This window comes from Dermochelys coriacea, chromosome 9 (assembly GCF_009764565.3).
Source record: "Dermochelys coriacea isolate rDerCor1 chromosome 9, rDerCor1.pri.v4, whole genome shotgun sequence".
Lineage (NCBI taxonomy): Eukaryota > Metazoa > Chordata > Testudines > Dermochelyidae > Dermochelys > Dermochelys coriacea.
In genome coordinates, this window is record NC_050076.1 from 55,172,775 (window position 1) to 55,199,212 (window position 26,438).

General features: G+C 44.2%; 1 protein-coding gene across 1 annotated transcript in view; it reads right to left on the bottom strand.

Moving 5' to 3' along the window:
* TF (transferrin) overlaps positions 1 to 14,905 on the bottom strand; it is a 68,788-nt gene extending 53,883 nt beyond the window's left edge. The window contains exons 1-4 of the mRNA XM_038415100.2: positions 14,749 to 14,905; positions 10,439 to 10,602; positions 10,065 to 10,173; positions 287 to 472 (exon numbers count right to left, since the gene is read on the bottom strand). Of these exons, the coding sequence (XP_038271028.1) occupies positions 287 to 472; positions 10,065 to 10,173; positions 10,439 to 10,602; positions 14,749 to 14,791 (502 nt within the window). The 5' untranslated portion in view covers positions 14,792 to 14,905. The remainder of the gene's footprint in view (positions 1 to 286; positions 473 to 10,064; positions 10,174 to 10,438; positions 10,603 to 14,748) is intronic.
* Positions 14,906 to 26,438: the final 11,533 nt, after the last annotated feature.

Consider the following 26,438-nt stretch of genomic DNA (forward strand, 5'->3'; position numbering starts at 1 on the left):
ATTACATAGGTAGCAACTTTAACCATTGCACAACAGAATTTTTGGAGTGTGACTGAGTAGAAGATAATGGATTCCAAAGCAAGGAAGCTGTTGCTGTTATGGAAATGCCCTGATTGATGGAAGAAGAGAAATTTAGGAAATGTGAATGGTTCCGTTGGTTTGCTGGTTTCCCCAAAAGTTCCTCAGAAAATCTACTTCCTTCCCCCTAACACTAATCAATCCCAGTTCTCCTCAACCCCATCTTAATGTTAGCACTCCCTACTCACCTAGTTCTTTCCCAGCTTACCGTGGGTTATGGGAGTGGCTCTATCCCAGGATAGGATTTGATGGTACAAGAGGGTCCCAATAGGAATGAACCAGCCAGCAGACCTGTCCAACCCTGTGTGGCAGGATTTCTTCCCTTTAAGTTCCCTTATTGAGAAGTTAGTTCCTTTCTTCACCACGGCCACAGCATAGTAGCTGGTAACCAAATCTGTAAGGGAGGGAGGAGAGAAAGCAAGCAAGCATTGGAACAAAGGAACACAAAAACAGAAATGGAAGTCGCTTATCGTCCCTTCCAGTTCACACAATTGTTTTCTCCCATGTCACAGAAATCCTGGGCACAGGAAGCAAAGTGCAACATTTTCAACCCTATAATAATGTAGCAAGACACCCTACCCCTTTCTCCTGTTCAGTATTAGTGGGTTGCCATGCTGATATCAATCTGATTATAATGGTTGTAATAGACATAATGTTAAATGTTCTACTAATTAATAAAAAGAAAAGGAGTACTTGTGGCACCTTAGAGACTAACAAATTTATTTGAGCATAAGCTTTCGTGAGCTACAGCTCACTTCATCGGATGCAAGTGAGCTGTAGCTTACAAAAGCTTATGCTCAAATAAATTTGTTAGTCTCTAAGGTGCCACAAGTACACCGTTTCTTTTTGCAGATACAGACTAACATTGCTGCTTCTCTGAAACCTACTAATTAGTATTACTAGTATTTGCTAAATGCTCTTGTCTTTGCATTTATTTGATACGTGTGCTGTTATTAATAGCTCTTACCCTCGTGATAAGTCTTTCTGAGGGCAGTACAGCTTCTCACATAAGAAAAGATGATTTGTGTGAGTAAGGCTTGCAGGACTGGACTCTAAACTGGGTCTCTTAAAATTCTCTCCATAGACTGTCTGGTAAACATTACATCTATGCAAAGGGACTGAGTTCTGGAGGGAGCAGAAACCCACTACTTTGAATTTCCTGACTTTGGTACCTTTTAATTCTCAGCCATAACACTGAGAATTACTCTGTAATGTTGCCTTCAGCCCGAACTCCCTACACAGCATCAGACAGCTGTAGCAGCACAAGAGTTGGCAAACAGAGCTGTAAATGGGAGTTTCAGTGGGTGTTTGAAAGGGGAGTTTGAATTGTGGTGCTTGTTTGGGGTTTGTTTCTGCTGTTGGGGGCTGGTGTTTTGGTGTGGCTTGTGTTTCCCAGATTAACAGGATTTAGGTGGGAAGGCTAGGACAGATACGGAGGCAGCAGTGGGAGTGAGTCATGTAGTGGAAGACACAATGAAGTTGACTGGATGTGGAAGCTGCGGTATTTACATGATCCTGGAGGGGGGACCTGGTAAGAGTTTTTTCTGCATGAAATGCCGTCTGATAGAGCTGATGGAGGAAAAGATCTGAGGTTTGGAGATGCAGGTGGAAAGTCTGGTTGAGTTAGAAAGGGGTTCGAGCAGTTTATAGAGCAAAGACATGAGGTATCTGAAGGGAAAAGCTCAGACTTGCAGATGGAAGCAGGACTGAGGAATTCTGAGGGGAGACTGCTGGGTGAGGAAAGTGGTCAGTGGAAGCATGTAACTAAAAGAACCAGGCAGAGGAAAAGATGGGCTAGTGAAGGAGAAATAGAGCTTAGGAACAGGTTTGCAGAGTTGGAAAATGAAGAAGGGGCTCAGCAGGTAGTCACTAAAGGTGAAAGGGCAAGAAAGAAGAGAAGAGCGGCTAGTCCTATAGGAAAAGGGGAAGAGTCAATGGAGACTACACCAAATATGAGCCCCAGGAGGATACAGGATGGGCTGAAGAGGATTACAAGGGAGAATAGGAATGGAAAGAACTGGCAGCCAGAGGGAACAGGAGATAGACTGGAGAATAGCACAGTCACCAGGAAAAGGCAGGTCTATGTGATCGGGGACTCTTTACTGAGAAGAATAGAGAGACCTGTAACCAGAGCTGATCCAGAGAATAGAAGGGTGTGCTGTCTTCCAGGTGCTAAGATACGGGATGTAGACCTGAGGTTGAAAAGGATCCTAAAGGGAGCAGGAAAGAATCCCCTAATTATTTTTCATGTGGGAACAAATGAAAGTATTAAGGGAGACTATGCTAGGCTGGGGAAGACGCTTAAGGAAATCGAGGCTCAGGTGATCTTTAGTGGGATTCTGCCTGTTCCTAGAGAAGGGCAACAAAGGTGTGACAAGAATATGACTATCAACAGATGCCTTAAGCAGTGGTGCTATAAGGAGGGCTTTGGGATGTATGGCCACTGGGAGGCATTCATGGACAGAGGACAGTTCTCTCGGGATGGACTTCATCTGAGTAGGGAAGGAAATAGACTTCTAGGATGGAGGCTGGCACAACTGATTAAGAGAGCTTTAAACTAGGAATTTGGGGGAGATGGTTGGGAGATGTCCGGGTAATCTCCATGCAGGATTTTAGCATTGAGAGAGAAGAAAACAAAGTAAGAAAGGTTTCAGAGTCGCAGCCGTGTTAGTCTGTATTCGCAAAAAGAAAAGGAGTACTTGTGGCACCTTAGAGACTAACAAATTTATTAGAGCATAAGCTTTCGTGAGCTACAGCTCACTTCATCGGATGCATTTGGTGGAAAAAAACAGAGGAGAGATTTATATACACACACACAGAGAACATGAAACAATGGGTTTATCATACACACTGTAAGGAGAGTGATCACTTAAGATAAGCCATCACCAGCAGCAGGGCGGGGAAAGGAGGAAAACCTTTCATGGTGACAAGCAAGGTAGGCTAGTTCCAGCAGTTAACAAGAATATCAGAGGAACAGTGGTGGGTGTGGTGGGAGGGAGAAATACCATGGGGAAATAGTTTTACTTTGTGTAATGACTCATCCATTCCCAGTCTCTATTCAAGCCTAAGTTAATTGTATCCAGTTTGCAAATTAATTCCAATTCAGCAGTCTCTCGTTGGAGTCTGTTTCTGAAGCTTTTTTGTTGAAGTATAGCCACTCTTAGGTCTGTGATCGAGTGACCAGAGAGATTGAAGTGTTCTCCAACTGGTTTGTGAATGTTATAATTCTTGACGTCTGATTTGTGTCCATTCATTCTTTTACGTAGAGACTGTCCAGTTTGGCCAATGTACATGGCAGAGGGGCATTGCTGGCACATGATGGCATATATCACATTGGTAAATGCGCAGGTGAAGGAGCCTCTGATAGTGTGGCTGATGTGATTAGGCCCTATGATGGTATCCCCTGAATAGATATGTGGACAGAGTTGGCAACGGGCTTTGTTGCAAGGATAGGTTCCTGGGTTAGTGGTTCTGTTCTGTGGTGTGTGGTTGCTGGTTGCCCCCCAATCTGAAGCAAATACTCACCAGCAACCACACACCACACAACAGAACCACTAACCCAGGAACCTATCCTTGCAACAAAGCCCGTTGCCAACTCTGTCCACATATCTATTCAGGGGATACCATCATAGGGCCTAATCACATCAGCCACACTATCAGAGGCTCGTTCACCTGCGCATCTACCAATGTGATATATGCCATCATGTGCCAGCAATGCCCCTCTGCCATGTACATTGGCCAAACTGGACAGTCTCTACGTAAAAGAATGAATGGACACAAATCAGATGTCAAGAATTATAACATTCAAAAACCAGTTGGAGAACACTTCAATCTCTCTGGTCACTCGATCACAGACCTAAGAGTGGCTATACTTCAACAAAAAAGCTTCAAAAACAGACTCCAACGAGAGACTGCTGAATTGGAATTAATTTGCAAACTGGATACAATTAACTTAGGCTTGAATAGAGACTGGGAATGGATGAGTCATTACACAAAGTAAAACTATTTCCCCATGGTATTTCTCCCTCCCACCACACCCACCACTGTTCCTCTGATATTCTTGTTAACTGCTGGAACTAGTCTACCTTGCTTGTCACCATGAAAGGTTTTCCTCCTTTCCCGCCCCTGCTGCTGGTGATGGCTTATCTTAAGTGATCACTCTCCTTACAGTGTGTATGATAAACCCATTGTTTCATGTTCTCTGTGTGTGTGTATATAAATCTCTCCTCTGTTTTTTCCACCAAATGCATCCGATGAAGTGAGCTGTAGCTCACGAAAGCTTATGCTCTAATAAATTTGTTAGTCTCTAAGGTGCCACAAGTACTCCTTTTCTTTTAAAGTAAGAAAGGATACAGCCGTGGGTAGGAGAATGGATATAAAGAGGAAGGGTAGTGTGGATACCAGTCTAATAGATTATACTGGCTGTAGAATGACTGTGCCTAATCGGGTAAAGAATGAAAGCGAGGCCAAACAGCAAAAATTAAGATGTTTGTACACCAATGCGAGGAGTCTAGGTAACAAAATTGAGGAACTAGAGCTACTGGTGCAGGAAGTGAAACCAGATATTATAGGGATAACCAGAAACATGGTGGAAAAGTAGTCATGACTGAACTACAGATATTGAAGGGTATGTGCTGTTTAGGAAAGACAGAAATAAAGGTAAAGATGGTGGAGTAACATTGTATATCCATGATGAGGTAGAATGTAAAGAAATAAGAAGTGATGGAATGGATAAGACAGAGTCTGTCTGGCCAAAAAATCACATTGGAGAAGAAAGCGACTAGAGCCTTCCCTGGGATAGTGCTTGGGGTGTGCTATAGACTGCCGGGATCTAATTTGTTTATGGATAGAGCCCTTTTTAATGTTTTTAATGAAGTAAATACTAATGGAAACTGCATGATCATGGGAGACTTTAACTTCCCAGATATAGACTGGAGGACAAGTGTTAGCAATAATAATAGGGCTCAGATTTTCCTAGATGCAATAGCTGATGGATTCTTTCATCAAGTAGTTGCTGAACTGACTAGAGGGGATGCCATTTTAGATTTTGTTTTGGTGAGTAGTGTGGACCTCATAGAAGAAATGGTTGTAGGGGACAATCTTGGTTCAAGTGATCATGAGCTAATTCAGTTCAAACTGAATGGAAGGATTAACAAAAATAAATCTTCAACTAGGGTTTTTGATTTCAAAAGTTCTGACTTTCAAAATTAAGGAAATTAGTTAGGGAAGTGGATTGTACTGAAGAATTTGTGGATCTAAAGGCAGAGGGGGCCTGGGATTACTTTAAATCAAAGCTACAGAAGCTATCGGAAGCCTGCATCCCAAGAAAGAGGAAAAAATTCATAGGCAGGAGTTGTAGACCAAGCTGGATGAGCAAGCATCTTAGAGAGGTGATTAAGAAAAAGCAGAAAGCATACAGGGAGTGGAAGATGGGAGGGATCAGCAAGAAAAGCTACCTTATTGAGGTACAGGAGGTACATTGAGAATATGTAGGGATAAAGTGAGACAGGCTAAAAGTCAAGTAGAGTTGGACCTTGCAAAGGGAATTAAAATCAATAGTAAAAGGGTCTACAGACATATAAATACGAAGAAAACTAAGAAAGAAGAAGTGGGGAGGATGGAGTGGAGGTCAAGAATAATCTAGTGGAGGCTAAACACGGAGGATGGAGTGGAGGTCAAGAATAATCTAGGCATGGCCCAATATCTAAACAAATACTTTGCCTCCATCTTTAATAAGGCTAAAAAGGATCTTAGGGATAATGGTAGCATGACAAATGGGAATGAGGATATGGAGGTAGATATTACCATATCTGAAGTAGAAGCGAAACTCAAACAGCTTAATGGGACTAAATCGGGGGCCCAGATAATCTTCATCCAAGAATATTAAAGGAATTGGTACCCGAAATTGCAAGTCCATTAGCAAGAATTTTTAATGAATCTGTAAACTCTGTAAACATCTGTATAATATGATTGGAGAATTGCTAACATAGTTCCTATTTTTAAGAAAGGGAAAAAAAAGTGATCCGGGTAACTACAGGCCTGTTAGTTTGACATCTGTAGTATGCAAGGTCCTGGAAAAAATTTTGAAGGAGAAAGTAGTTAAGGACATTGAGGTCAATGGTAATTGGGACAAAATACAACATGGTTTTACAAAAGGTAGATCGTGCCAAACAAACCCGATCTCCTTCTTTGAGAAAGTAACAGATTTTTTAGACAAAGGAAACACAGTGGATCTAATTTACCTAGATTTCCGTAAGGTGTTTGATACCGTGCCACATGGGGAATTATTAGTTAAACTGGAAAAGATGGGAATCAATATGAAAATTGAAAGATGGATAAGGAAATGGTTAACAGGGAGACTACAAAAAGAAAAGGAGTACTTGTGGCACCTTAGAGACTAACAAATTTATTTGAACGTAAGCTTTCGTGAGCTACAGGTCACTTCATCGGATGCATTCAGGGAGACTACAGCGGGTCCTACTGAAAGGTGAACTGTCAGGCTGGAGGGAGGTAACCAGTGGAGTTCCTCAGGGATCGGTTTTGGGACCAATCTTATTTAATCTTTTTATTACTGACCTTAGCACAAAAAGTGGGAGTGTGCTAATAAAGTTTGCGGATGTTACAAAGTTGGGAGGTATTGCCAATTTAGAGAGAGACCGGGATATCATACAGGAAGATTTTGATGACCTTGTAAACTGGAGTAATAGTAATAGGATGAAATTTAATAGTGAGAAGTGTAAGGTCATGTATTTAGGGATTAATAACAAGAATTTTAGTTATAAACTGGGGACGCATCAATTAGAAGTAACCGAGGAGGAGAAAGACCTTGAAGTATTGGTTGATCACAGGATGACTATGGGCCACCAGTGTGATATGACCATGAGAAAAGCTAATGCGGTCTTGGGATGCATCAGGCGAGATATTTCCAGTAGAGATAAGGAGGTTTTAGTACCGTTATACAAGGCACTGGTGAGACCTCACCTGGAATACTGTGTGCAGTTCTGGTCTCCCATGTTTAAGAAGGATGAATTCAAACTGGAACAGGTACAGAGAAGGGCTACTAGGATGATCCGAGGAATGGAAAACCTGTCTTATGAAAGGAGACTCAAGGAGCTTGGCTTGTTTAGCCTAACTAAAAGAAGATTGAGGGGAGATAATGATTGCTCTCTATAAATATATCAGAGGGATAAATACTGGAGAGGGAGAGGAATTATTTAAGCTCAGTACCAATGTGGACACAAGAACAAATGAATATAAACTGGTCATTGGGAAGTTTAGACTTGAAATTAGATGAAGGTTTCTAACCATCAGAGGAGTGAAGTTTTGGAATAGCCTTCCACTATTGGGAAGCAGTGGGGGCAAAAGACCTATCTGGCTTTAAGATTAAACTTGATAAGTTTATGGAGGAGATGGTATGATGGGATAATATGATTTTGGCAATTAATTGATCTTTAACTATTCATGGTAAATAGGCGCAATGGCCTGTGATGGGATGTTAGATGGGGTGGGATCTGAGTTACTATAGAGAATTCTTTCCTGGGTATCTGGCTGGTGAATCTTGCCCATACGCTCAGGGTTCAGCTGATCGCCATATTTGGGGTCGGGAAGGAATTTTCCTCCAGGGCAGATTGGAAGAAGCCCTGGAGATTTTTCACCTTCCTCTGTAGCATGGGGCACAGGTCACTTGCTCGAGGATTCTCTGCTCCTTGAAGTCTTTAAACCACGATTTAAGGACTTCAATAGCTCAGACATAGGTGAGAGGTTTTTCGCAGGAGTGGGTGAGTGAGATTCTGTGGCCTGCATTGTGCAGGAGGTCGGACTAGATGATCATAATGGTCCCTTCTGACCTAATATCTATGAAAAAAAAAACAGCCTGACTTTCCGAACAGAGACCTGTATTATAATACAAAGCAAAGGCTGGGAGTTTGGGTGGGATCTGGAAAGCAGGAGCCGATGGAGACAGGAATGGAGAAGTACTGTCATTTTCCTTCAAGAGTCATCAGTAATGCAGTAGACAGAACTACAGACTGGGGAGGCAGACTGAGCGATAGACTTCATTCTGAACAGAATGGGTTTGTGTCACAGCTTCCATTGAGGCCCAGCAACTCTGATAGCAGCAGCTTTAACATTTAGCTTTCTTTTCTGTTCCTTTCCCCCTTCATTGGGCTTGTTCATCCACTGCCCCGTCTGTGTTTTCAGTTCAGCCCGGTCCTCCAAGAAACAATTGACCCTCATGTTGCTAGAGAGACAAGGCAGGTGAGGTAATATCTTTTATTGGACCAACTTCTTTTGGAGGAAGGGACAAGGTTTCGAGCTACACACACCTGAAGAATAGCTCTGTGTAGCTCGAAAGCTTGTCTCTCTCACCAACGGAAATTGGTCCAATAAAAGATATTCCCTCACCCATCTTGGGTGTCTAATATCTTTGGACCACCATGGCTACCCCAACACTACAAACTTTGTGTTATTGTCATTCTTTAACCTCTGTTACTGCAGCTGACTCATAGCTTGGGTTTCACGTGCCTGGATTAGCCCAATTATTTTCCAGTTTCGTACAAGGTCCCTGAAAGCGGAAAGCCTTTAAGATTTGCTCAGCTTAGTCCCCCTGCTGTTTTGTCAGGAGCCGTTAGTTACTGAGACAAATTAACCTTACAAAATTCTTCAGACACACTATTGCATTAGCCTTCCCCAGCCATTGCAACACCACTGCAGTGAGCAGTAAACTTCCACTGAGGGAACAGCAATAGCAGCATACTGGATTTACTCCAGTTCTGTTGAGAAAGAGTTACTGCCCTTGTGATCATAGAATATCAGGGTTGGAAGGGACCTCAGGAGGTCATCTAGTCCACCCCCTGCTCAAAGCAGGACCAATCCCCAACTAAATCATCCCAGCCAGGGCTTTGTCAAGCCTGACCTTAAAAACTTCAAAGGAAGGAGATTCAACCACCTCCCCAGATACCGCCACATGCAGTGGGAGTAAGAACTGTTTCTATAGGCTGATTTGCTTCTCCTCTGTGATCCACAGGGGAGCCAAATTTCAGCTGCCAAATGGAAATGATATAGGGGAGCTGTGTGGAGAGGAAAGGTTGCTCTGGGATAGAAACCCCACCACCACCTCCTGTAGCCTGCTCTATCCCCTTCAGGGTAGCAGCGCACAAGCTAAACTCTGCATGAACAGCCATGGAGAGAGACATCAGGGAAAAGCTACTGGTCCCAGCACACTTCCCGCATACAGCCAAGTGCATCATAGGTTGCTGCTGCTCAGAGTTTTCAGGTACCACGAAGGGGGCATGTGAGCATGGCTGGTGAGGGGAATTGCCATGCCAGCTCAGCAGTGATAGTCACCTCACTTGCTGGTATTGCGGAGGACATGTGAAAATGACAATGTCACCTGTAATAAAATGTAACTAGTTGCTTTAGCATTGCTCCCCAGTCTGCAGGTAAAATTACTCTAGCACCCATGGGTCACTGGGAAGGAATGAAGCAAGAACCAGAAGGTTCATGGAAGTGGAAAAACCCCTCAAACCAATCAGAAATCAAGAGGATTAGGAAAGGCCCAGTCTGGTTGTGGGGGAAGGGGAGGAGATCAGTGTGAGTAGAGTGATAGAACTAACGCTGATGGCTCCAAAGGAGAGTGTGATCACCTGGACAGTTAGGAAAATGAGGCAGGGAGTAGGAGTACAGATCATTGCTGCTTTCCACCAGGACACTTTGGTCCCAATTCTCAGCTTGTGTAAATGGGCACAGCTGTGTTGAGGTCACTGGCTGTGGATCAGTCCTCATGCGTACCAGCTAAGGCCCTGGCCCTTGGTCTGTGGGCAGCTCTGAAGAAGTACATAATCTCAGCACACTGACTTGCCCAGGGGCTTGTGCCTTCCCGGTTTGCCTTAGTAGTATGGTGTTACTAACATGCTGATAGCTAGCACCGTGGTGGTCCAAGTGCCGCAACTTTATGGTCAATAACAGTGTCTTCCAGGCAAATGTACCTTTTCCTGTGCCATAGACCTCAGCCACAACAGGCTTCAGATTATACGGGGCAAGGTGTGCTTCAAAAATGTGGCCACCATCCAGACTAATGGCATCTGCTTCATCCTCCTGAAACACAAAAGGGTTACATCAGTTGTGGGCACATGCATCGGCAGAGCCAGAAAACACTGAGCATTAATTAACTGAGCCTCACTTTGGGGTCCTGGTCCTTCCTGGCTGGGGTGTTGCTGTAGCAATGGAGCCAGGCAATGACTGAAGGAAATCAGTGACTTAAAGAGGATAGTGAACCTTTCATCCCAGATTAGGCAAATGGAACCCACCTGGGCAAGTTGTTTCTCCTAGCCCCAGACCTGATACATTGCTGGCAACCTACCGCAATGGCTTTTATGCAGTCAAGGTGAAGTGTTTTCTTCACACAGTCTAATGAAGGGGTTGAGGACATTTTTATCTTCAGTTCCACACATTTCTTCTGCTCTGCATCAGATACTGTGCACCATCGGACGGAACTTTGGGCTGGGGGATCAGCAAGACAGAGCACTGTGGAGAGAGCAAAAGAGGACTAAGAGGTTGTTTCATGAACCTCAGACCTAGATGAAAGAACTAGCATCCCTCCCTACAGACATAGGTCTCCCATGAGACCCATGGGTCTCTCCTTCCCTGCCCGCTCCCAATAGCAGGACTCCAGGGCTTAGGTATGCTGTTTACTGGTTTCTTAGATCTAGATTCAAGTGGATACAAAGGGCTAAATTCACACCTGGTGTAACCACAGTGACATTAGTGGAGTTACTGCACTGATGGATTTGGCCCAAAGTGTAGGGGGTGTGATATTTTTATATTCCAGCTCTTACTAATTGGCTGCCTGAGATTCAAATCACCAGGAGATTTCTACTAAAGCTCCTTGTCCCAGTCCAAATGCAGGATGATTCCCAGGGTTTATGCCCTTATGGGACAGTCATTCCTTTTTCGAGGAAGAGGAAGAAATAGAAGCAAATGCAACCTTCTGTTACCCTGTTGTAATTCCAGCGTAACTGACCTCTGTAGAATCACTCCAGATTTGTGGTGTAACTGAGAGCAGGACTTGGCCCACTCACTGAAATCAGGATGAGCAGGGTAAATGCCAGGGCTTGAATAAACACCTTATTCCAGGTTCCTCCTCTATGTCATAGAGCTCTCCAAATTTACATGTGTTTCTGTGCCAGGGAACTACTCTCCCACTTTTCCCTCATTCCTTAGGAGACATGCTCTACCCTAAAGTCCTGAAGTCACTCCTGAAGAGATGTGCAGAAGGGGAGCTCCTACCATGCAGACTTTAAGGTATATAGCAGGGCAGCTCCACTGTCATGGACTTCCTGGTCTGCGGGGTGGGAGCTGCTCTTCTGCGCAGGCTCTCCTGCTCTCCAGTCTGCCTGTCCTGTGAACCTTAGGAAGTGTCCAGGAGGAGGATTCCTACCCTGCAGACCCCAAAGAAGTGCGCACAATGAGAGCTCTGCAGCTGCAGGCCTCTCATGCTGCAAGGGCAAACGGCAGTGGAAGGCTCACCAACTTGAGTTCCTGACAGTGTCAATGGAAGTGGAAACACAGCATGTTCTCTGTTACAGACTCACCACAAACCTGCAAGTTCCCAAACGAAACAGTTTGTGAGAAGGAAATGAAGGCTGGAAGGCTGTTGCCATCACTTGTCTGGAATGCCCCCAGGAGACACCCTCACAAAAAGACAACACACAGGAACTCATTCTCTGACCTGGCCAAACTGCACTCAGTACAGGACCAGACATGGGGGTGAGAAAAGGTGTCTTGATGCCTCTTTTCCCCAGCTGATCCTGGGGCTGACCAGGGTCCAGTCCTTGGTGTAAGCTAGAGAAGCCCAAAGGGCTGTTCCCATGGGTGGGGATTGCTGGAGCTCAGACGCACCCTAATTACACCCATGTCCCTTGGCATGCCCCTTGCCCCAGATATGGGGAGAGGTGGAATCACCCGAAGCATTTCCTCACATCAGGAGAATTCTCTGGTGGCCAGCTAAGTCAGCTTTCCTCTGCTGTGTGTGTCACTGGAGCCAAACCAAGCAGCTGTAGTGAGGCTCAAGATCTGCCCAGCATTTCCACCAGCCTACACATTGGAGAATTTGGAAATTGGCTGTTAAGGTATGCAGCCAGTCTCCCTCTGCCACCCTCCCTACACAATCACTCACATGCCCACCAGCCATATCACCTAACTATTGGTAACTCTGCCCACCCTTGGGAATCAGTGGTAAATACAAATCTGCTGTGTAAAGTTTAGTTCCGATTTCATAGGCCAGGTACGAATTTTGTGCCATTGGAGAAGGAAGACAGGTTGAAGATACAGCAGTGCATTGAATAGTTTAACTGTTAGTAAAGATTGAATTGTTGGCAAAAGCCAAGAAAGCGGTAACATGCAGGGTGGCATTACAGGCTTGTGTAGGATAAGGAAATATGCTGAGCCTGTGCATTGTAGAATCTAAGGTATTGTTTGAAAGCACATGGCTATTACTTACTGAATAGTTTTGTATTAGTTACCATCATCACTGTGTAGGAATGCAGGGCTCTGAATGCAGGTGTTGATGTGTAGTCATGCTTTTCCCCTTGTTTATATTGTCATGGGCAAAACTGAGGTTGAATGAGGGTGGAAGCTGGTTGGGGTATAAAAGGGGCTCATCTAAACCTCATTAAAGCCAATGGAAAGAATCCCTCTGACTTCACAGAGCTTTGCATTAGGTCCCACATGAAGAGTATTGAACTGCTAAAGTCTAAGCTTTCTGTTTCGGAAAATGCATGTGGTTTCTTTTCCACAAGTTTTCTTTCAGTGGCTTGTTACAGCGTGATAAAAATACCTTTGCACTCTTATTTCTTATTCACCATGTTTTTTGTTTGGGAATATATGAATAGATATAATATACAAGGATAGATAACTAAGTCCTAGTTCTGCAAACATGTCCTTGTTTCACTGCATGCACGAGTTGTTCCATTGACAACTATTCACATACATAAAGTTACACATGCACTTAAGCATTTGCAGGATCAGGACCTTAAGAAGGGCAGACAGAACATTATAAACAGATGCTCTTCTTCTGCTGATTGAGATTTTGGATCAGTCACAGTGTTGTGTGTGATGATTATTTAGCTAACATTAGTGTCCATAGGCCCGAACTGGGATTGGGGGTCCCAATTATGATAGATTCATAGAAGAGGACACTTCATTTAAGACAAGAAGCATTAAGGGAATGTAACAAACACCAGCTGGGAAGAGGACAAGGGTAACAGTAATAAGATTATGCAGTCACACAGGCCAGCAACATGTGCACAACTTGCCTGTTCCAAATTACTGCAAAATAGAATGTTTGTATAATAATCAGTGCCTGCTTCTATTTGTTTTACCTGTAAAACTCTGCCATTGTCCGTGTGCTTTTTCTGCTTGTTTCTCATTGTTGTCCCACTCCCGGCTTCTATTTTCAAATCTCTGCTTTTACTGATTGGTTTAAAAAATCTTTGCCTGTGTTTCTTTTTATAGTTCTATTTCTAAAATGTCTTCCCCCTACTGCCTCCCATTTAAGTCAAGGGTCCCACGATCAGGCTAAGAGAGTAATGCTGCCAGGGAGGTTGCCTCATTATCAGCACATATCGGGGTCTGGCCAGGAGAGGAGAGAGACAGAGAGACCGATTTGTCATGAGCACAGCTAGCCTTTTGCACAAAGGAATCCAGGAGCCTGAAAGAGCAGGGGCTCCAAAGGCAGGAGTACAGACACATCTAGTGGAAGGAGACTTGTGGGCCTTTCTGGGCCCAGGAGAAGAAAGAGAGGTGCTCCTCACAGCCTCATCTTGCTGAGCAGGGCTGGGGTAGAAAAGAAGGGGTACAGTCATTAGTGGCACTAGACCATTGGGGAAGCTTCTTTGAGATAACCCCAAGCAATGCAGGGTATTGTGGAGAGAGCCAAGCCCTGGACTCTCAGGCAAGGTCGGAGGATGGGGGGGTGGTTTGAAGGGGCACGTCCCTTTATAAGAAGGGGGTCCAAAGTTGAGCTGCAGGGACCCCCACCCCCAGAGAAGAATATGGGACAGGTTAGAAAGACAGGAGCCTACAGGTAATTTTTTGCAGTAATTTTTTTGTAACTTTCACCTTAAAGATTCTTTGCTTAATATTATTTTAAGAAGCTTCTCTAAAAACATGTACATCCTTTGTAGGGAAGGCTTTCAGTGACTCTCCTCCTACACCAGCGCTCCACCAGGGGGGACGTACCTCCACCCATACCTGCAGCAGGAGCTCCATATAAGGAGCAAACCTGAAACCGCAGCCTTTCCCTTCAGACTGTTTTAGGGCCTGATCCAAACCTCACTGAAGTCAATGGAAAAACTCCTGGGCTCCTTGTCTCTGGGCTTTGGATCAGGCCCTTAGCAAAATAGGAACGGTGGTAGTTGCTGTAATTAGTATTAAATTGCTATCTCCGGACTGCAAGATCCCTGGCAAACGGTTGACACAGTCCAACACAGTCCAGAGCTATTTTCCCTTTGGTTTCTGTCCTGCACAGTTCAGTGACTGTTGGTGTTTACTGTGCACTGCAATTAAATTGGCTCCCTTATGCACCGTCCTCACAGTCTCTGGCTAGTGCGGGTGCGGCTGAGAATGTCAGTGACACCCCCACTTCGAAAATGCTGCTCTGCAGGAACTTACCCAATATCCCCAAGGACAGCACGGCATGGAGAGCGAACTTCATCCTTCTCTCCTGGGCTCGGCAGCCAGGTGTTGCAGGAGCTTTACTCAAAGACTGTCCCCTCTGAGTCTGTGATGGCTCCTGGGCTACGCTTTGCCTTTTTATAGAGGGACAGGGCTCACTGTGTTAGCAGAAGCAATGACTGGCAGTGTTTGTCCTTGTTTCCCAATAGCTCCTCGATTTCCTCACCCCACCCCCTCCGCCCCATTCCAGTCAGACCATTTTCAGGCAGCATTTCACTTTGGCACTGAATCACATGCAGGCATGAGTGAGAGCAGGGCAGGTGCATGTTGTTCACCCAAGGGGTTTAAACGGGAAAGTCCCACTTTGTGTTATTTCAATTTCTGCTTGGCTGAAATACAGTGGGAAGGGCTATTTTCTTTGTTCCAGCCACCCCCTGCCTTACAAGGCTAATCTCAGAGAGCCACTGTGAGAATCAAATCCAGTCTAGAATATTTAGTCTTCTTTCCCATTAACCATTGCCTTTCCTTCTCACCGAGGAGTCTTTGCTCGTCCTGTATGCCAGGTCTTGACAATTGGGACATTAGTCAGTGCCTCCCAGAACACCTGATACCATAACTGTAATGCAGGGAGAGGAGTCGGTAAGAGGAACCTTGCAATCACGGTGCACGTTCCATCCAGAAGGACTGAATCCAAAATGCTTTACTATCCCGCTGAATGACTCACTTCCTTTGGGACATTCCTGAGCTTTCCTCGCTACGCCCCTTCCTCATCAAGGCCACCTGCTCTGGCGGCAATGCTGGCTCTGCGTTCTCCTGCAAGCCCCTTGTGCCTTTTAAAAGGACTTTTGCTCTGCAGTTGGGATTCTCCAGGGGGAAGCTGACATAGCGTGGGGTGAACTGACCAGAGTATATCTAGGAACACAGCCTCTGGGCCGAAGCGTTGGAGCTAACAGTGCATAGCCACAGTGGTCTCACCACATCCTCTCCCTGCTCCCTCTAACGACTGCTCCTTCCTGTGCCTCCTCTGCTAGACCACCAGTTCAGGTGGTTGTGACCACTCATAGCTCTTACAGTCATTGAATCTCCTCTCTGGCCCACCTGGTTCTCTCCTCTCCAAACTACACAAGCGGCAGCTAAAGTGTTCTTCCCCACCACTCCTCCAATTGTGCCAGCTCCTCCACCCCCACCCTCAGATCCCTCCACCGGCTGCCTGGGTCTTTCCGCGTTAAGGCCCAGATTCAGCACAGCACTTAAGCACATCCTTGACTTTAAGGATGTCCTTGACACCCATTGAAGTCAGCTCATTCTTCTCCTGGAGGAGCTATTCCATTGCCCAGAGCCCTCTGCCTAGGCCACGTGGTTCAAGCTAGCAATAGCCACAGGTTCCAGAAGTTGGGAACATTCCATTCTGAGCAGGTGGTTTTGGCAAATTTTAATCTACTGCCTCTCGACTCTCCAAAAAGAAAGACCTGCCATCCTCTATACACAGCATTCCTTCCTCAGCCCAATGCACCAGCTAGCCACTTTCTCCATCCAAATCCCTCCTGCTCACTCCATTCTTCCACAAGGCCCACAGACACTAACCCACTTCAGTATACTGCCATCCCACCCGAATGCCTAGAAAACAACAGCAAGGACTGGAGCATAACTATGTTGAGGTATCACTGTTCTTTAGACCTCCCAGTACATTCCTGTCCAGTCTTCGATTGGCCCTTGAATGCTCACACATTTCTTTATTTGTGTATCAAGCAGCACCCAGCACTCGGTCTGGGATTAAAAAATAAGGGTGAAATTCTCCCCGTGCTAAACCAGGCCTAGCCACCACTAGAATCCCTCAGTGATGCTTTGTGCTGGCCTTCTATATGGGGATGAATTTCACTCTAAGGGAATTAGTAAAGTACAGTGATAATTCAATCAGGGACTGCCAAGAGGGAGGGGTTCAGGAGCTGTCACAATCTGCAGCAACCACCGTTCTCCCCAGGCCAGCCCAGTTCCCCAGACGTTACTGTCCAAGATGCTGGCATTCCAAGCCTGGAGTTCCTAACACCGCCAATATCTAGCTACATCAGAAATGAATTTAAATTCTCCCACCTATAGGCATGGCATGGGACAAGGACATGTATTCCAGAGGGATCACCCCATCACCCCACCAGCGTGGGATCGTTACATTGCCTGGCCTTCTTTAATAACTTCTTTTGGAACAGGCATCTGAACATAGACTAAAGGGGCTGGTTGAGCAAATAAAGGGTGGAAGTATGTGGACTTGTTACATTCCAGAACGTGGGAGGTTTTGCATGAGAGGATAACCATTGCAGATGAGTTGTTTACCACTTACTGGCTGAATCAGAGGGAGCTGGTGAGAAGCTTCTGTTTGGAAATAATCAGGGGCTATTGAGATCCCATGACCTACCTAAACTGGTGACTGTGCCATCTCTCATTCCACAGTGACTGTATCCTAATGTGCTCTAATGGGTCCTTATATATTCCTCATTTAAAGAACTCCAGATCCTCAAGACTCGCTTTTTCATAATGCTTTAAAGCAACGAGACACGTTCATCCAGTCATTTCCCCTGGCTTCACATCAACAGTTGCCATGTGTCTTATTGCAATTAGATTGTGGGGGTTGCAAATATCCTTTCTGCTGCAACTGATTTCTTCTTCTTTCCACTGAGCAAGTATTGCTTTCTCGCTCTGTAGTTCTGATGAACCTTGAGATGAACATGGCATTGTGTGCTCCAGACTTGGAGACAATGTCAGCACAGATCAGGAAAGCAGTGTTTGTTGTTCCCTGGTAGGGGGAGCACAAAACTTTTGCTCCTATAAAAATAATGCCCCTGGAATTCTTGGTGATGAGATAGTTGATTTAAAAAGAGACCCAGATGTTTAGATTCTAGAGAACTTTCCCCACCAAATGGAAAAACCATTTTACAATGGGCCACATTTGAAGTGTTAAGAATGCCCTAGTCAATGGAGTGACAGAACCCAAGGGAAACCCCCTGGATGCTGGGGCAGGGTATTGCCGATTGCGGGGCATTCACCTTGGAAACATCTTCCCCTGGAGCTCAGGATGAGCATGTGTCTTGCCTCTTTTGCAGGTCAGTGCAAGCCATACCATGGTGCAGAGACCTTGCCCAAATTAAGATACATACAGAGGGGCTTAGCTAGGGTGACCAAATGTCCCAATTTTATAGGGACAGTTCTGATTTTGGGGGCTTTTTCTTGTATAGACACCTATTACCCCCCACCCCCTGTCCCGATTTTTCATACTTGCCCTCTGGTGAGCCTAGATTTAGCATCTCCCAAATCCCCTTGAGATCCCCCACCTCACATGCTCTTGAGAAATACAACCCTGTGGAAGTAGAGATGGGCCATACTCACTGACAGGATATCTTTTAATGTGTGATACTACAGCAACAAGCACATTAGGCCTGGGGGAGGGGAAGAAGGTGTAGGCTAGATTAAATGGACAGAGATAGCTAGATTAGATGAAAGACAGAAAGAAGCTAGTGACTGAGCAATGAAAGGGTTAGGGTTAACTAGCTGATGCCAACCTGTTTTTAAAAAACAATTGATAAAGGGACTACTCTCTTCAAACAGTATCATCCAACTGAACATCTATGCTTCTCAAGTGGATTAAGGCATCTGGTGTTCTTCTTCATGCCATACAATGTCTAGAGTGTGTGAGAACCTGATGTAAGCTATGCATTTTCTGTGGTGGTTGTTTTTGTTGTACATACAGCATCCGCACTACTCCAAAAGGAATCCTAAAGCAGGGATTTGTCTTGATGACTGCTGGGCAGTCAGCAGGGCTGTAAATCTACTTTGCACTAGCCTTCTATCCACTAACTAGCCATATGGACCCTGCTAATTCCCTAGTAGTGCACTTTGATCTATTCCCATTTCAAAGTGGAGTAGATTGAAGTCACTAATGAACTTGTAGTGTGCCATTTTCCTTTTTTTTTTTAAAATTTCTAAGGAATTTATCAATATTTCTCAAAAAAATTAAAAATGGGTGAAAATCAGTGCAAAAAATTAACTTCCCAGGTATACATCAGGATTAATAGGGGGAATGGGACAGAAAAAAAGCAACAAATAGAGAAAAAAGTTTTTTGAAATCATTATCTCTAATCCCCATTACAAAACAAACAAAAATCAGTTTCCTGTTGGTGACTTGGGCAGTTGCGCTTCCTATCACAGGGTTCAAAGGCCTGTGCAACACAAGCTCACGGAGGTCCTTGCAAAGTGTCTTTTCCATGCTGGCTCAGAAAAGCCTTCCTCCAGCAACCAGAAAATGGGTTTCTAGTCCCTGAAGGATGCCAAAGAATAAACAAGTACCAGCATTTCAACAGTACCCCCCATCCTAAAATCATCATGTCTCCTGCCACAGAGGTGGGACACAAGGACTGGTGCCAGGAGAGAGTAGATCCGGTCACAGAGACGCAGATCCGCCAGCAGCAGGTCCTGTTCCTGGCCTGGGGGCAGGAGGGGGCTCTGTCTGGTGGGTGAATCAGATGGAGCTCAGTGCCATGGGACACCGCTCCAGACAGTGAAGCAGCCCTGGCCCAGCTACTCACAGGGGGAGGGGTACATGTCATTCATGGCAGGGGCAGGAAGAGGAGGTGCCCCATGGGGGGAAGGGGCAGGGGGTACCTGGCACTGGAGAGGACAGTGGGAAGAAGATGGGCTTGCATGCCCCAAGGCAGCGCTGAAGGCATGGAGTTGGGGGAGGGCCCAATTCCCCTGTGCCCTGCATTCTATCACTGCAGTGGTCTCAGCAAGTTCCCTGCCCAGCTCACTCCCCCACTGCATAGCTGCAGCAGCAAGGGCCAATAAGAGGGGGGCCCAGGAGGGCCATTTGGCCTGGGCCTCAAGCTCAAAGGGGCCTCAAATTTAGACACTTATTAATTTTTTGGCTTTTGATAAGTTTCACAACTTGTTTTTATGTGCATCCCTATCAGACCAAAATGAGACACATTCGTTCAGCTTAGAGCTGCAAATTTAAGCAAGTAAGAGATGTGATTTGGCAAAAGACATAATTTTTTGTTAACTGATATAGATTTTGTCATATTAAAGAGTTAAAAATGTTCAAAAATATTAATTAAAATATATTGGTTCTGATGGCATAGGATTAGACCGTGATGAATGTGTCCTCTCAGATCAGCTGATTATATAAACAAACCATTACTAGTGGCTGGTGCTGGATCAAGTGCATGTTGAAAGGTAGAGAATTGTTACATTTTAGTGTCTTCGTAGTTTTACGTCTAGTTGACTAAGAAATTATTTGTGTGTGATAATTCATCATTATTATCTTTATATTGTAGCTAAAAGAGGTGAGTGGTTGGTTGGTTGATCCCTAGCTTGGTAGCTTAGCTATCATCATAGGCTTTCGTAGTCTATAGGCCCAGATTCAAGGTGAAAATTTGTGACGACCATCTTGTACAATGAATGTCATGTGGACACACGTTTGGAATTTTTGGACATTATCCCTCTGTCTGTATCCGTGTCTGTGTTTACTATATATATGTCATCCCTTTGTCTTTAGCTCAGCCTGTTATATTATACCTTGCGTGCTTGAGTTTTGATTCAGTAATAAGGATAATAACCTGTCTGACTGTTTCATTTTGTGTTCTTAATTAGTATTCCTTTGTTTTAAGTCTTTTCAGCATTTGTGTACATGTTTATAGTAGAAGATTTCAAGTGTAGATAAGCTACTTATTTACAGCAGAATATTTCAAGTATGGATAGGCTACATATTTACTTTAGAACATTTCAGGTGTAAATAGGCTACTTATTTACAGTAGAGCATTTCAAGTGTGGATAAGCTACTTATTTACAGCAGAACATTTCAAGTTGTAAAGGCTACTTATTAACACTAGAACATTTTAAACATTTAAAATTTCCCACAAAGGTGTGAAATTCTGAAGCAATATCTTCCTGTTTCACTGCATGAGATGTCCAAAACTAGATGGTCTGCATGGATTGATGGTGTTCAACCAGTTGCACAGCATTTAAATTCAGTGAGAAAGGCTTTAAATGAGCTTGAATCTCTCAATCTCACTGCACAGGCTCAAACTGAACTTCAGTCTATTCAGAAGCACATGTCCAAATTTGAATGCATTCTGATGTCATCTTTGTGGATGACGCTACTTACAATGATCCACCAAACTAATCTGGTAATTGAAGCACGCAATGCTACACTTGATGTTGAGAGGAATATCACATTGGTAGATGTGCAGGTGAACGAGCCTCTGATGGTGTGGCTGATGTGAGTAGGCCCTATGATGGTGTCCCCTGAATAGATATGTGGACACAGTTGGCAATGGGCTTTGTTGCAAGGATAGGTTCCTGAGTTAGTGGTTCTGTTGTGTGGTTGCTGGTGAGTATTTGCTTCAGGTTGGGGGGCTGTCTGTAAGCAAGGACTGGCCTGTCTCCCAAGATCTGTGAGAGTAATGGGTCGTCCTTCAGGATAGGTTGTAGATCCTTTATGATGCGTTGGAGAGGTTTTAGTTGGGGGCTGAAGATGATGGCTAGTGGCGTTCTGTTATTTTCTTTGTTGGGCCTGTCCTGTAGTAGGTGACTTCTGGGTACTCTTCTGGCTCTGTCAATCTGTTTCTTCACTTCAGCAGGTGGGTATTGTAGTTGTAAGAATGCTTGATAGAGATCTTGAAGGTGTTTGTCTCTGTCCGACGGGTTGGAGCAAATCTACCAATGTAATATATGCCATCATGTGCCAGCAATGCCCCTCTGCCATGTTCATTGGTCAAACTAGACAGTCTCTACATAAAAGAATAAATGGACACAAATCAGATGTCAAGAATTATAACATTCAAAAACCAGTTGGAGAACACTTCAATCTCTTTGGTCACTCGATTACAGACCTAAAAGTGCCAATAATTCAACAAAAAAAGTCAGAAACAGACTCCAACGAGAGACTGCTGAATTAGAATTAATTTGCAAACTGGATACAATTAACTTAGGCTTGAATAGAGACTGGGAGTGGATGGGTCATTACACAAAGTAAACTATTTCCCCATGTTATTTCTCCCCCCCACCCCAGCCCCCACTGTTCCTCAGATGTTCTTGTCAACTGCTGGAAATGGCCCACCTTGATTATCACTACAAAAGGTCCCCCCCCCAGCCCACTCTCCTGCTGGTAATAGCTCACCTTAAGTGATTACTCTGGTTACAGAGTGTATGGTAACACCCATTGTTTCATGTTCTTTGTGTATATAAATTTCCCCACTGTATTTTCCACTGAATGCATCCAATGAAGTGAGCTGTAGCTCACGAAAGCTTATGCTCAAATAAATTTGTTAGTCTCTAAGGTGCCACAAGTACTCCTTTTCTTTTTGCGAATACAGACTAACACGTCTGCTACTCTGAAACCTGAAAGTCTTATCAATGATATTCAACAGATTCGTGAACAATGGGATACGATCCTGACTGAGTCCAAATTAGTAGCACAGAATACTGGCATTTCATCTGAGTTCTCCACCAATCACAACTTACCTACTGAATCCGATGCCAAGCAGCATTATAGGGTCAATGTCTTCCCTGTCATCATTGACTCTATTCAATCAGGTTTACACATCGATTTGAGTCACCGACTAATTTGTACTCTTTTTTGGGTTTCTTTGGCAGTTCATCAGACTGAATAATGAAGATCTACTTTCTGCAGCCTGAACAATTTCAGCAACAGTGCAACAAAGAAATCTCGAAAGATCTGTTATGAGGTTATCTTCCTCAAATGAATATATTCCATGAACTTTCAATTGGATTGCAAGCCAAAGGAATTGCTCAAGAAATACTCACACTTGGACTCTCTGGGGTGTTTCCTAATATCACAATGGCATTGAGTATTTTTGTCAGTTTGCCTGTATCAGTGGCTTCAGGTGAATGCATCTTCAATGTGTTGAAGCAGGTAAAGAACTATCACTGTATAACTGTGGGACAAGAGAGTTTGAATGGGCTCGCCATGCTTAATATCAACTGTGACATTGCACGAAAGCTAGATTTTTCCTCAATAATTAGTGCATGTGCACAGAAAAGGGCTAGAAAAGCATTTGTTAAATATAAACATATTCAAATTATGTCTCAACTCTTTTTTTGGTGCCTTATTTTGTTTTCATGTATCATTATTTTTTATTTTCATTATAGCTAAGGGCTTCAAAAGGTGGAAGTGACCTGGGCTTCTCTGGACCTCTGAGAGGGCTTGGCAGCAGCCCCCACCTGGCAGTCACCCTCCCCTACACAAGCACACTGTGCCATTGCCAGAGTGTCTCTGAGCAGGGAGCTGGGTCAGGGAGTTCAAGCCGGTACAAAACCCAGGTAGAAATCAGACACAATCCGAATACTGGATTTTTCAAAACTTTGGAATTTTTCAGAGGTTTTGATAAAAATGCTGAAACCAAAGGGCTGTAAATATGGCTCATTAATCAAGAAGCAGAATCAATTTTTCAGCTGCTAGTTTAGTTAGGACTGAGCTTTTAAACTTTACCTGCAAAAATGCATGTACGTTTGTGCACCTAATTTGCACACACACACACACACACACACACATACACACACACACACACACAGTTACCGAGATTGCATGTGCAAGTCAAGTAACTGTGTACAAGTGGCTAGTTAGACACATAACTCACTATTTGCATGCACAAAAATGAAGGCTACAAAGGTGCTTACATGTTCACACATGCATTGGAGTGGCTTCACTTTAAACAGGAAGGGGCTGATTACCTAAACATGAGAGTTCTTCTGATTGTTTTTTAAAACATTGGGCCAGATTTTCAGGTGATGTAAATAGAAATTAATGGATCTCTGCCAATGTAAACCAGCTGAGGATTGGGCCCCTTCCTTGTACTGCAACTGAGCATGACTCAGTAAGTCAGCCATAAATAAGATGAAATATCATTACACATCATGAGTTCGTTACATTACACCATCTTGCTGGTAGGTGTTCAGAAAGAGGATGGGACTGCAAAATTACAGAAATCATGAGGAAATACAAATTAACAAATCTTCCTGACCAACCACAGACCATCAGCACAGTATAAACATTTCTGGCCCCAAAAAAGGAACACGACTTGCCTTCAAAATGAAGTCAGTCAACAACCTGTTTCTTCATTTGCGAGTGGGAATAGTTTATTAACTATGTGTGTGTTTGGGGCTGGGGGGAGAAGATTACGGGGGGAAGTTAGTGTCCATGTGATGATTCAATGTTACTCAAATGTTAGCACTCACTGAGAGGGAATTTATGCTCTGCAGAGAACTAGCTCAAGGCCTATGCAACAGTTAAGTCCTATGGGCTGAATTGACACTGAATTGGAGCTTTGTTCTTGTGCTAGTTCTTTGCACAGAGATGAATTGTACAGAGATGAATTGTACCCTGTGAGAGACGACTCCCAATAGAGGTACCGAAACAGCAACAGGTATTTCAACCAACCTTTGGAGCATTGATTTCAGTAATGGTATCCTTATTAGGAAATACTTATCTAACCAAAGAATTATGACAGATTGTGACAGTTTCCTTGACATCAGGTCAAATGCTCCTCACCGGCCCAAGCTACCATCTTCATGAGTGTCAGCAAGAGCTGGGCGAAGTTTCTTCTGCTAATTGGAAATTCAAAAAAAAAAATGCAGTTTCTGGGACACCAAAACTATTCACGGGTTTGGATCAACTTCAGCAAATGTGGGGGAGAGATAAATTCTGAAAAGTCTAAATATTTCACTGCTACCTTTTCTAAACAGAAAGTTTCACCTGTCTTTGAAATGGCATTTTTGTTATGAAAATTGCCCCCCCAATTGTAAAAGGTTAAAAAATGATTTTTTTCATTTTCTCTCAAACAAAATATTTAAATTTGACCCCAGTGTATTGGGGGGAAGAGGTTCATCTGACTGAAAAAACTGAAACAGTTCATTAGTGTTGACCTGAATTTTTTGTTTGGTCCGGTTCAGGCATGGAACCAAAAAATCAAGAATTCACCCTGCTCTAATCCCAAATTCATCTATAAGATCTTAGGGGGAAAAAATAGAAAAAAAAATCACCCCAAACAGAAGCAAAAAGCCAAAACAGGCCAGATCCTCAGTGTAAATCAGCAAAGTTCTATTGACTTCATTGGTTAATTTACATAGAATCATAGAATCATAGACTATCAGGGTTGGAAGGGACCTCAGGAGGTCATCTAGTCCAACCCCCTGCTCAAAGCAGGACCAATCCCCAACTAAATCATCCCAGCCAGGGCTTTATCAAGCCTGACCTTGAAAACCTCAAAGGAAGGAGATTCCACCACCTCCCTAGGCAACCCATTCCAGTGCTTCCCCACCCGCCTACTGAAAAAAGTTTTTCCTAATATCCAACCTAAACCTCCCCCACTGTAACTTGAGACCATTACTCCTTGTTCTGTCATCTGCTACCACTGAGAACAGTCTAGATCCATCCTCTTTGGAACCCCCTTTCAGGTAGTTGAAAGAAGCTATCAAATCCCTCCTCATTCTTCTCTTCTGCAGATTAAATAAGCCCAGTTCCCTCAGCCTCTCCTCATAAATCATGAGCTCCAGCCCCCTAATCATTTTTGTTGCCCTCCACGGGACTTTTTCCAATTTTTCCACATCCTTCTTGTAGCGTGGGGCCCAAAACTGGACACACTACTCCAGATGAGGCCTCACCAATGCTGAATAGAGGGGAATGATCACATCCCTTGATCTGCTGAGAGTTCTCCTACTTATACAGCCCAAAATGCTGTTAGCCGTCTTGGCAACAAGGGCACACTGTTGACTCATATCCAGCTTCTCATCCACTGTGACCCCTAAGTCCTTTTCTGCAGAACTGCTGCCTAGCCACTCAGTCCCTAGTCTGTAGCAGTGCATGAGATTCTTCCGTCCTAAGTGCAGGACTCTGCGCTTGTCCTTGTTGAACCTCATCGGATTTCTTTTGGCCCAATCCTCTAATTTGTCTAGGTCCATCTGTATCCTGTCCTTACCCTGCAGCTTATCTACCACTCCTCCCAGTTTAGTGTCATCTGCAAACTTGCTGAGGGTGCAATCCACACCATCCTCCAGATCATTAATGAAGATATTGAACACAACTGGCCCCAGGACTGACCTTTGGGGCACTCTGCTTGATACCTGCTGCCAACTAGACATGGAACCATTGATCACTACCCATTGAGCCCAATGATCTAGACAACTTTCTGTCCACCTTATAGTTCATTCATCCAGCCCATACTACTTTAATTTGCTGGCAAGAATACTTAGGAGACCATATCAAAAGCTTTGCTAAAATCAAGGAATAACATGTCCACTGCTTTCCCCTTCATCCACAGATCTAGTTATCTCATCATAGAAGGCAATTAGGTTAGCCAGACATGACTTGCCCTTGGTGAATCCATGCTATCTGTTCCTGATCACTTTCCTCTCCTCTAAGTGCTTCAAAATTGATTCCTTGAGGACCTGCTCCATGATTTTTCCAGGGACTAAGGTGAGGCTGACTGGCCTGTAGTTCCTGGATCCTCCTTCTTCCCTTTTTTAAAGATGGGCACTACATTAGCCTTTTTCCAGTCATCAGGGACCTCCCCCAATCGCCATGAGTTTTCAAAGATAATGGCCAATGGCTCTGCAGTCACATCCGCCAACTCCTTTAGCACCCTCAGATGCAGTGCATCCGACCCCATGACTTGTGCTCATTC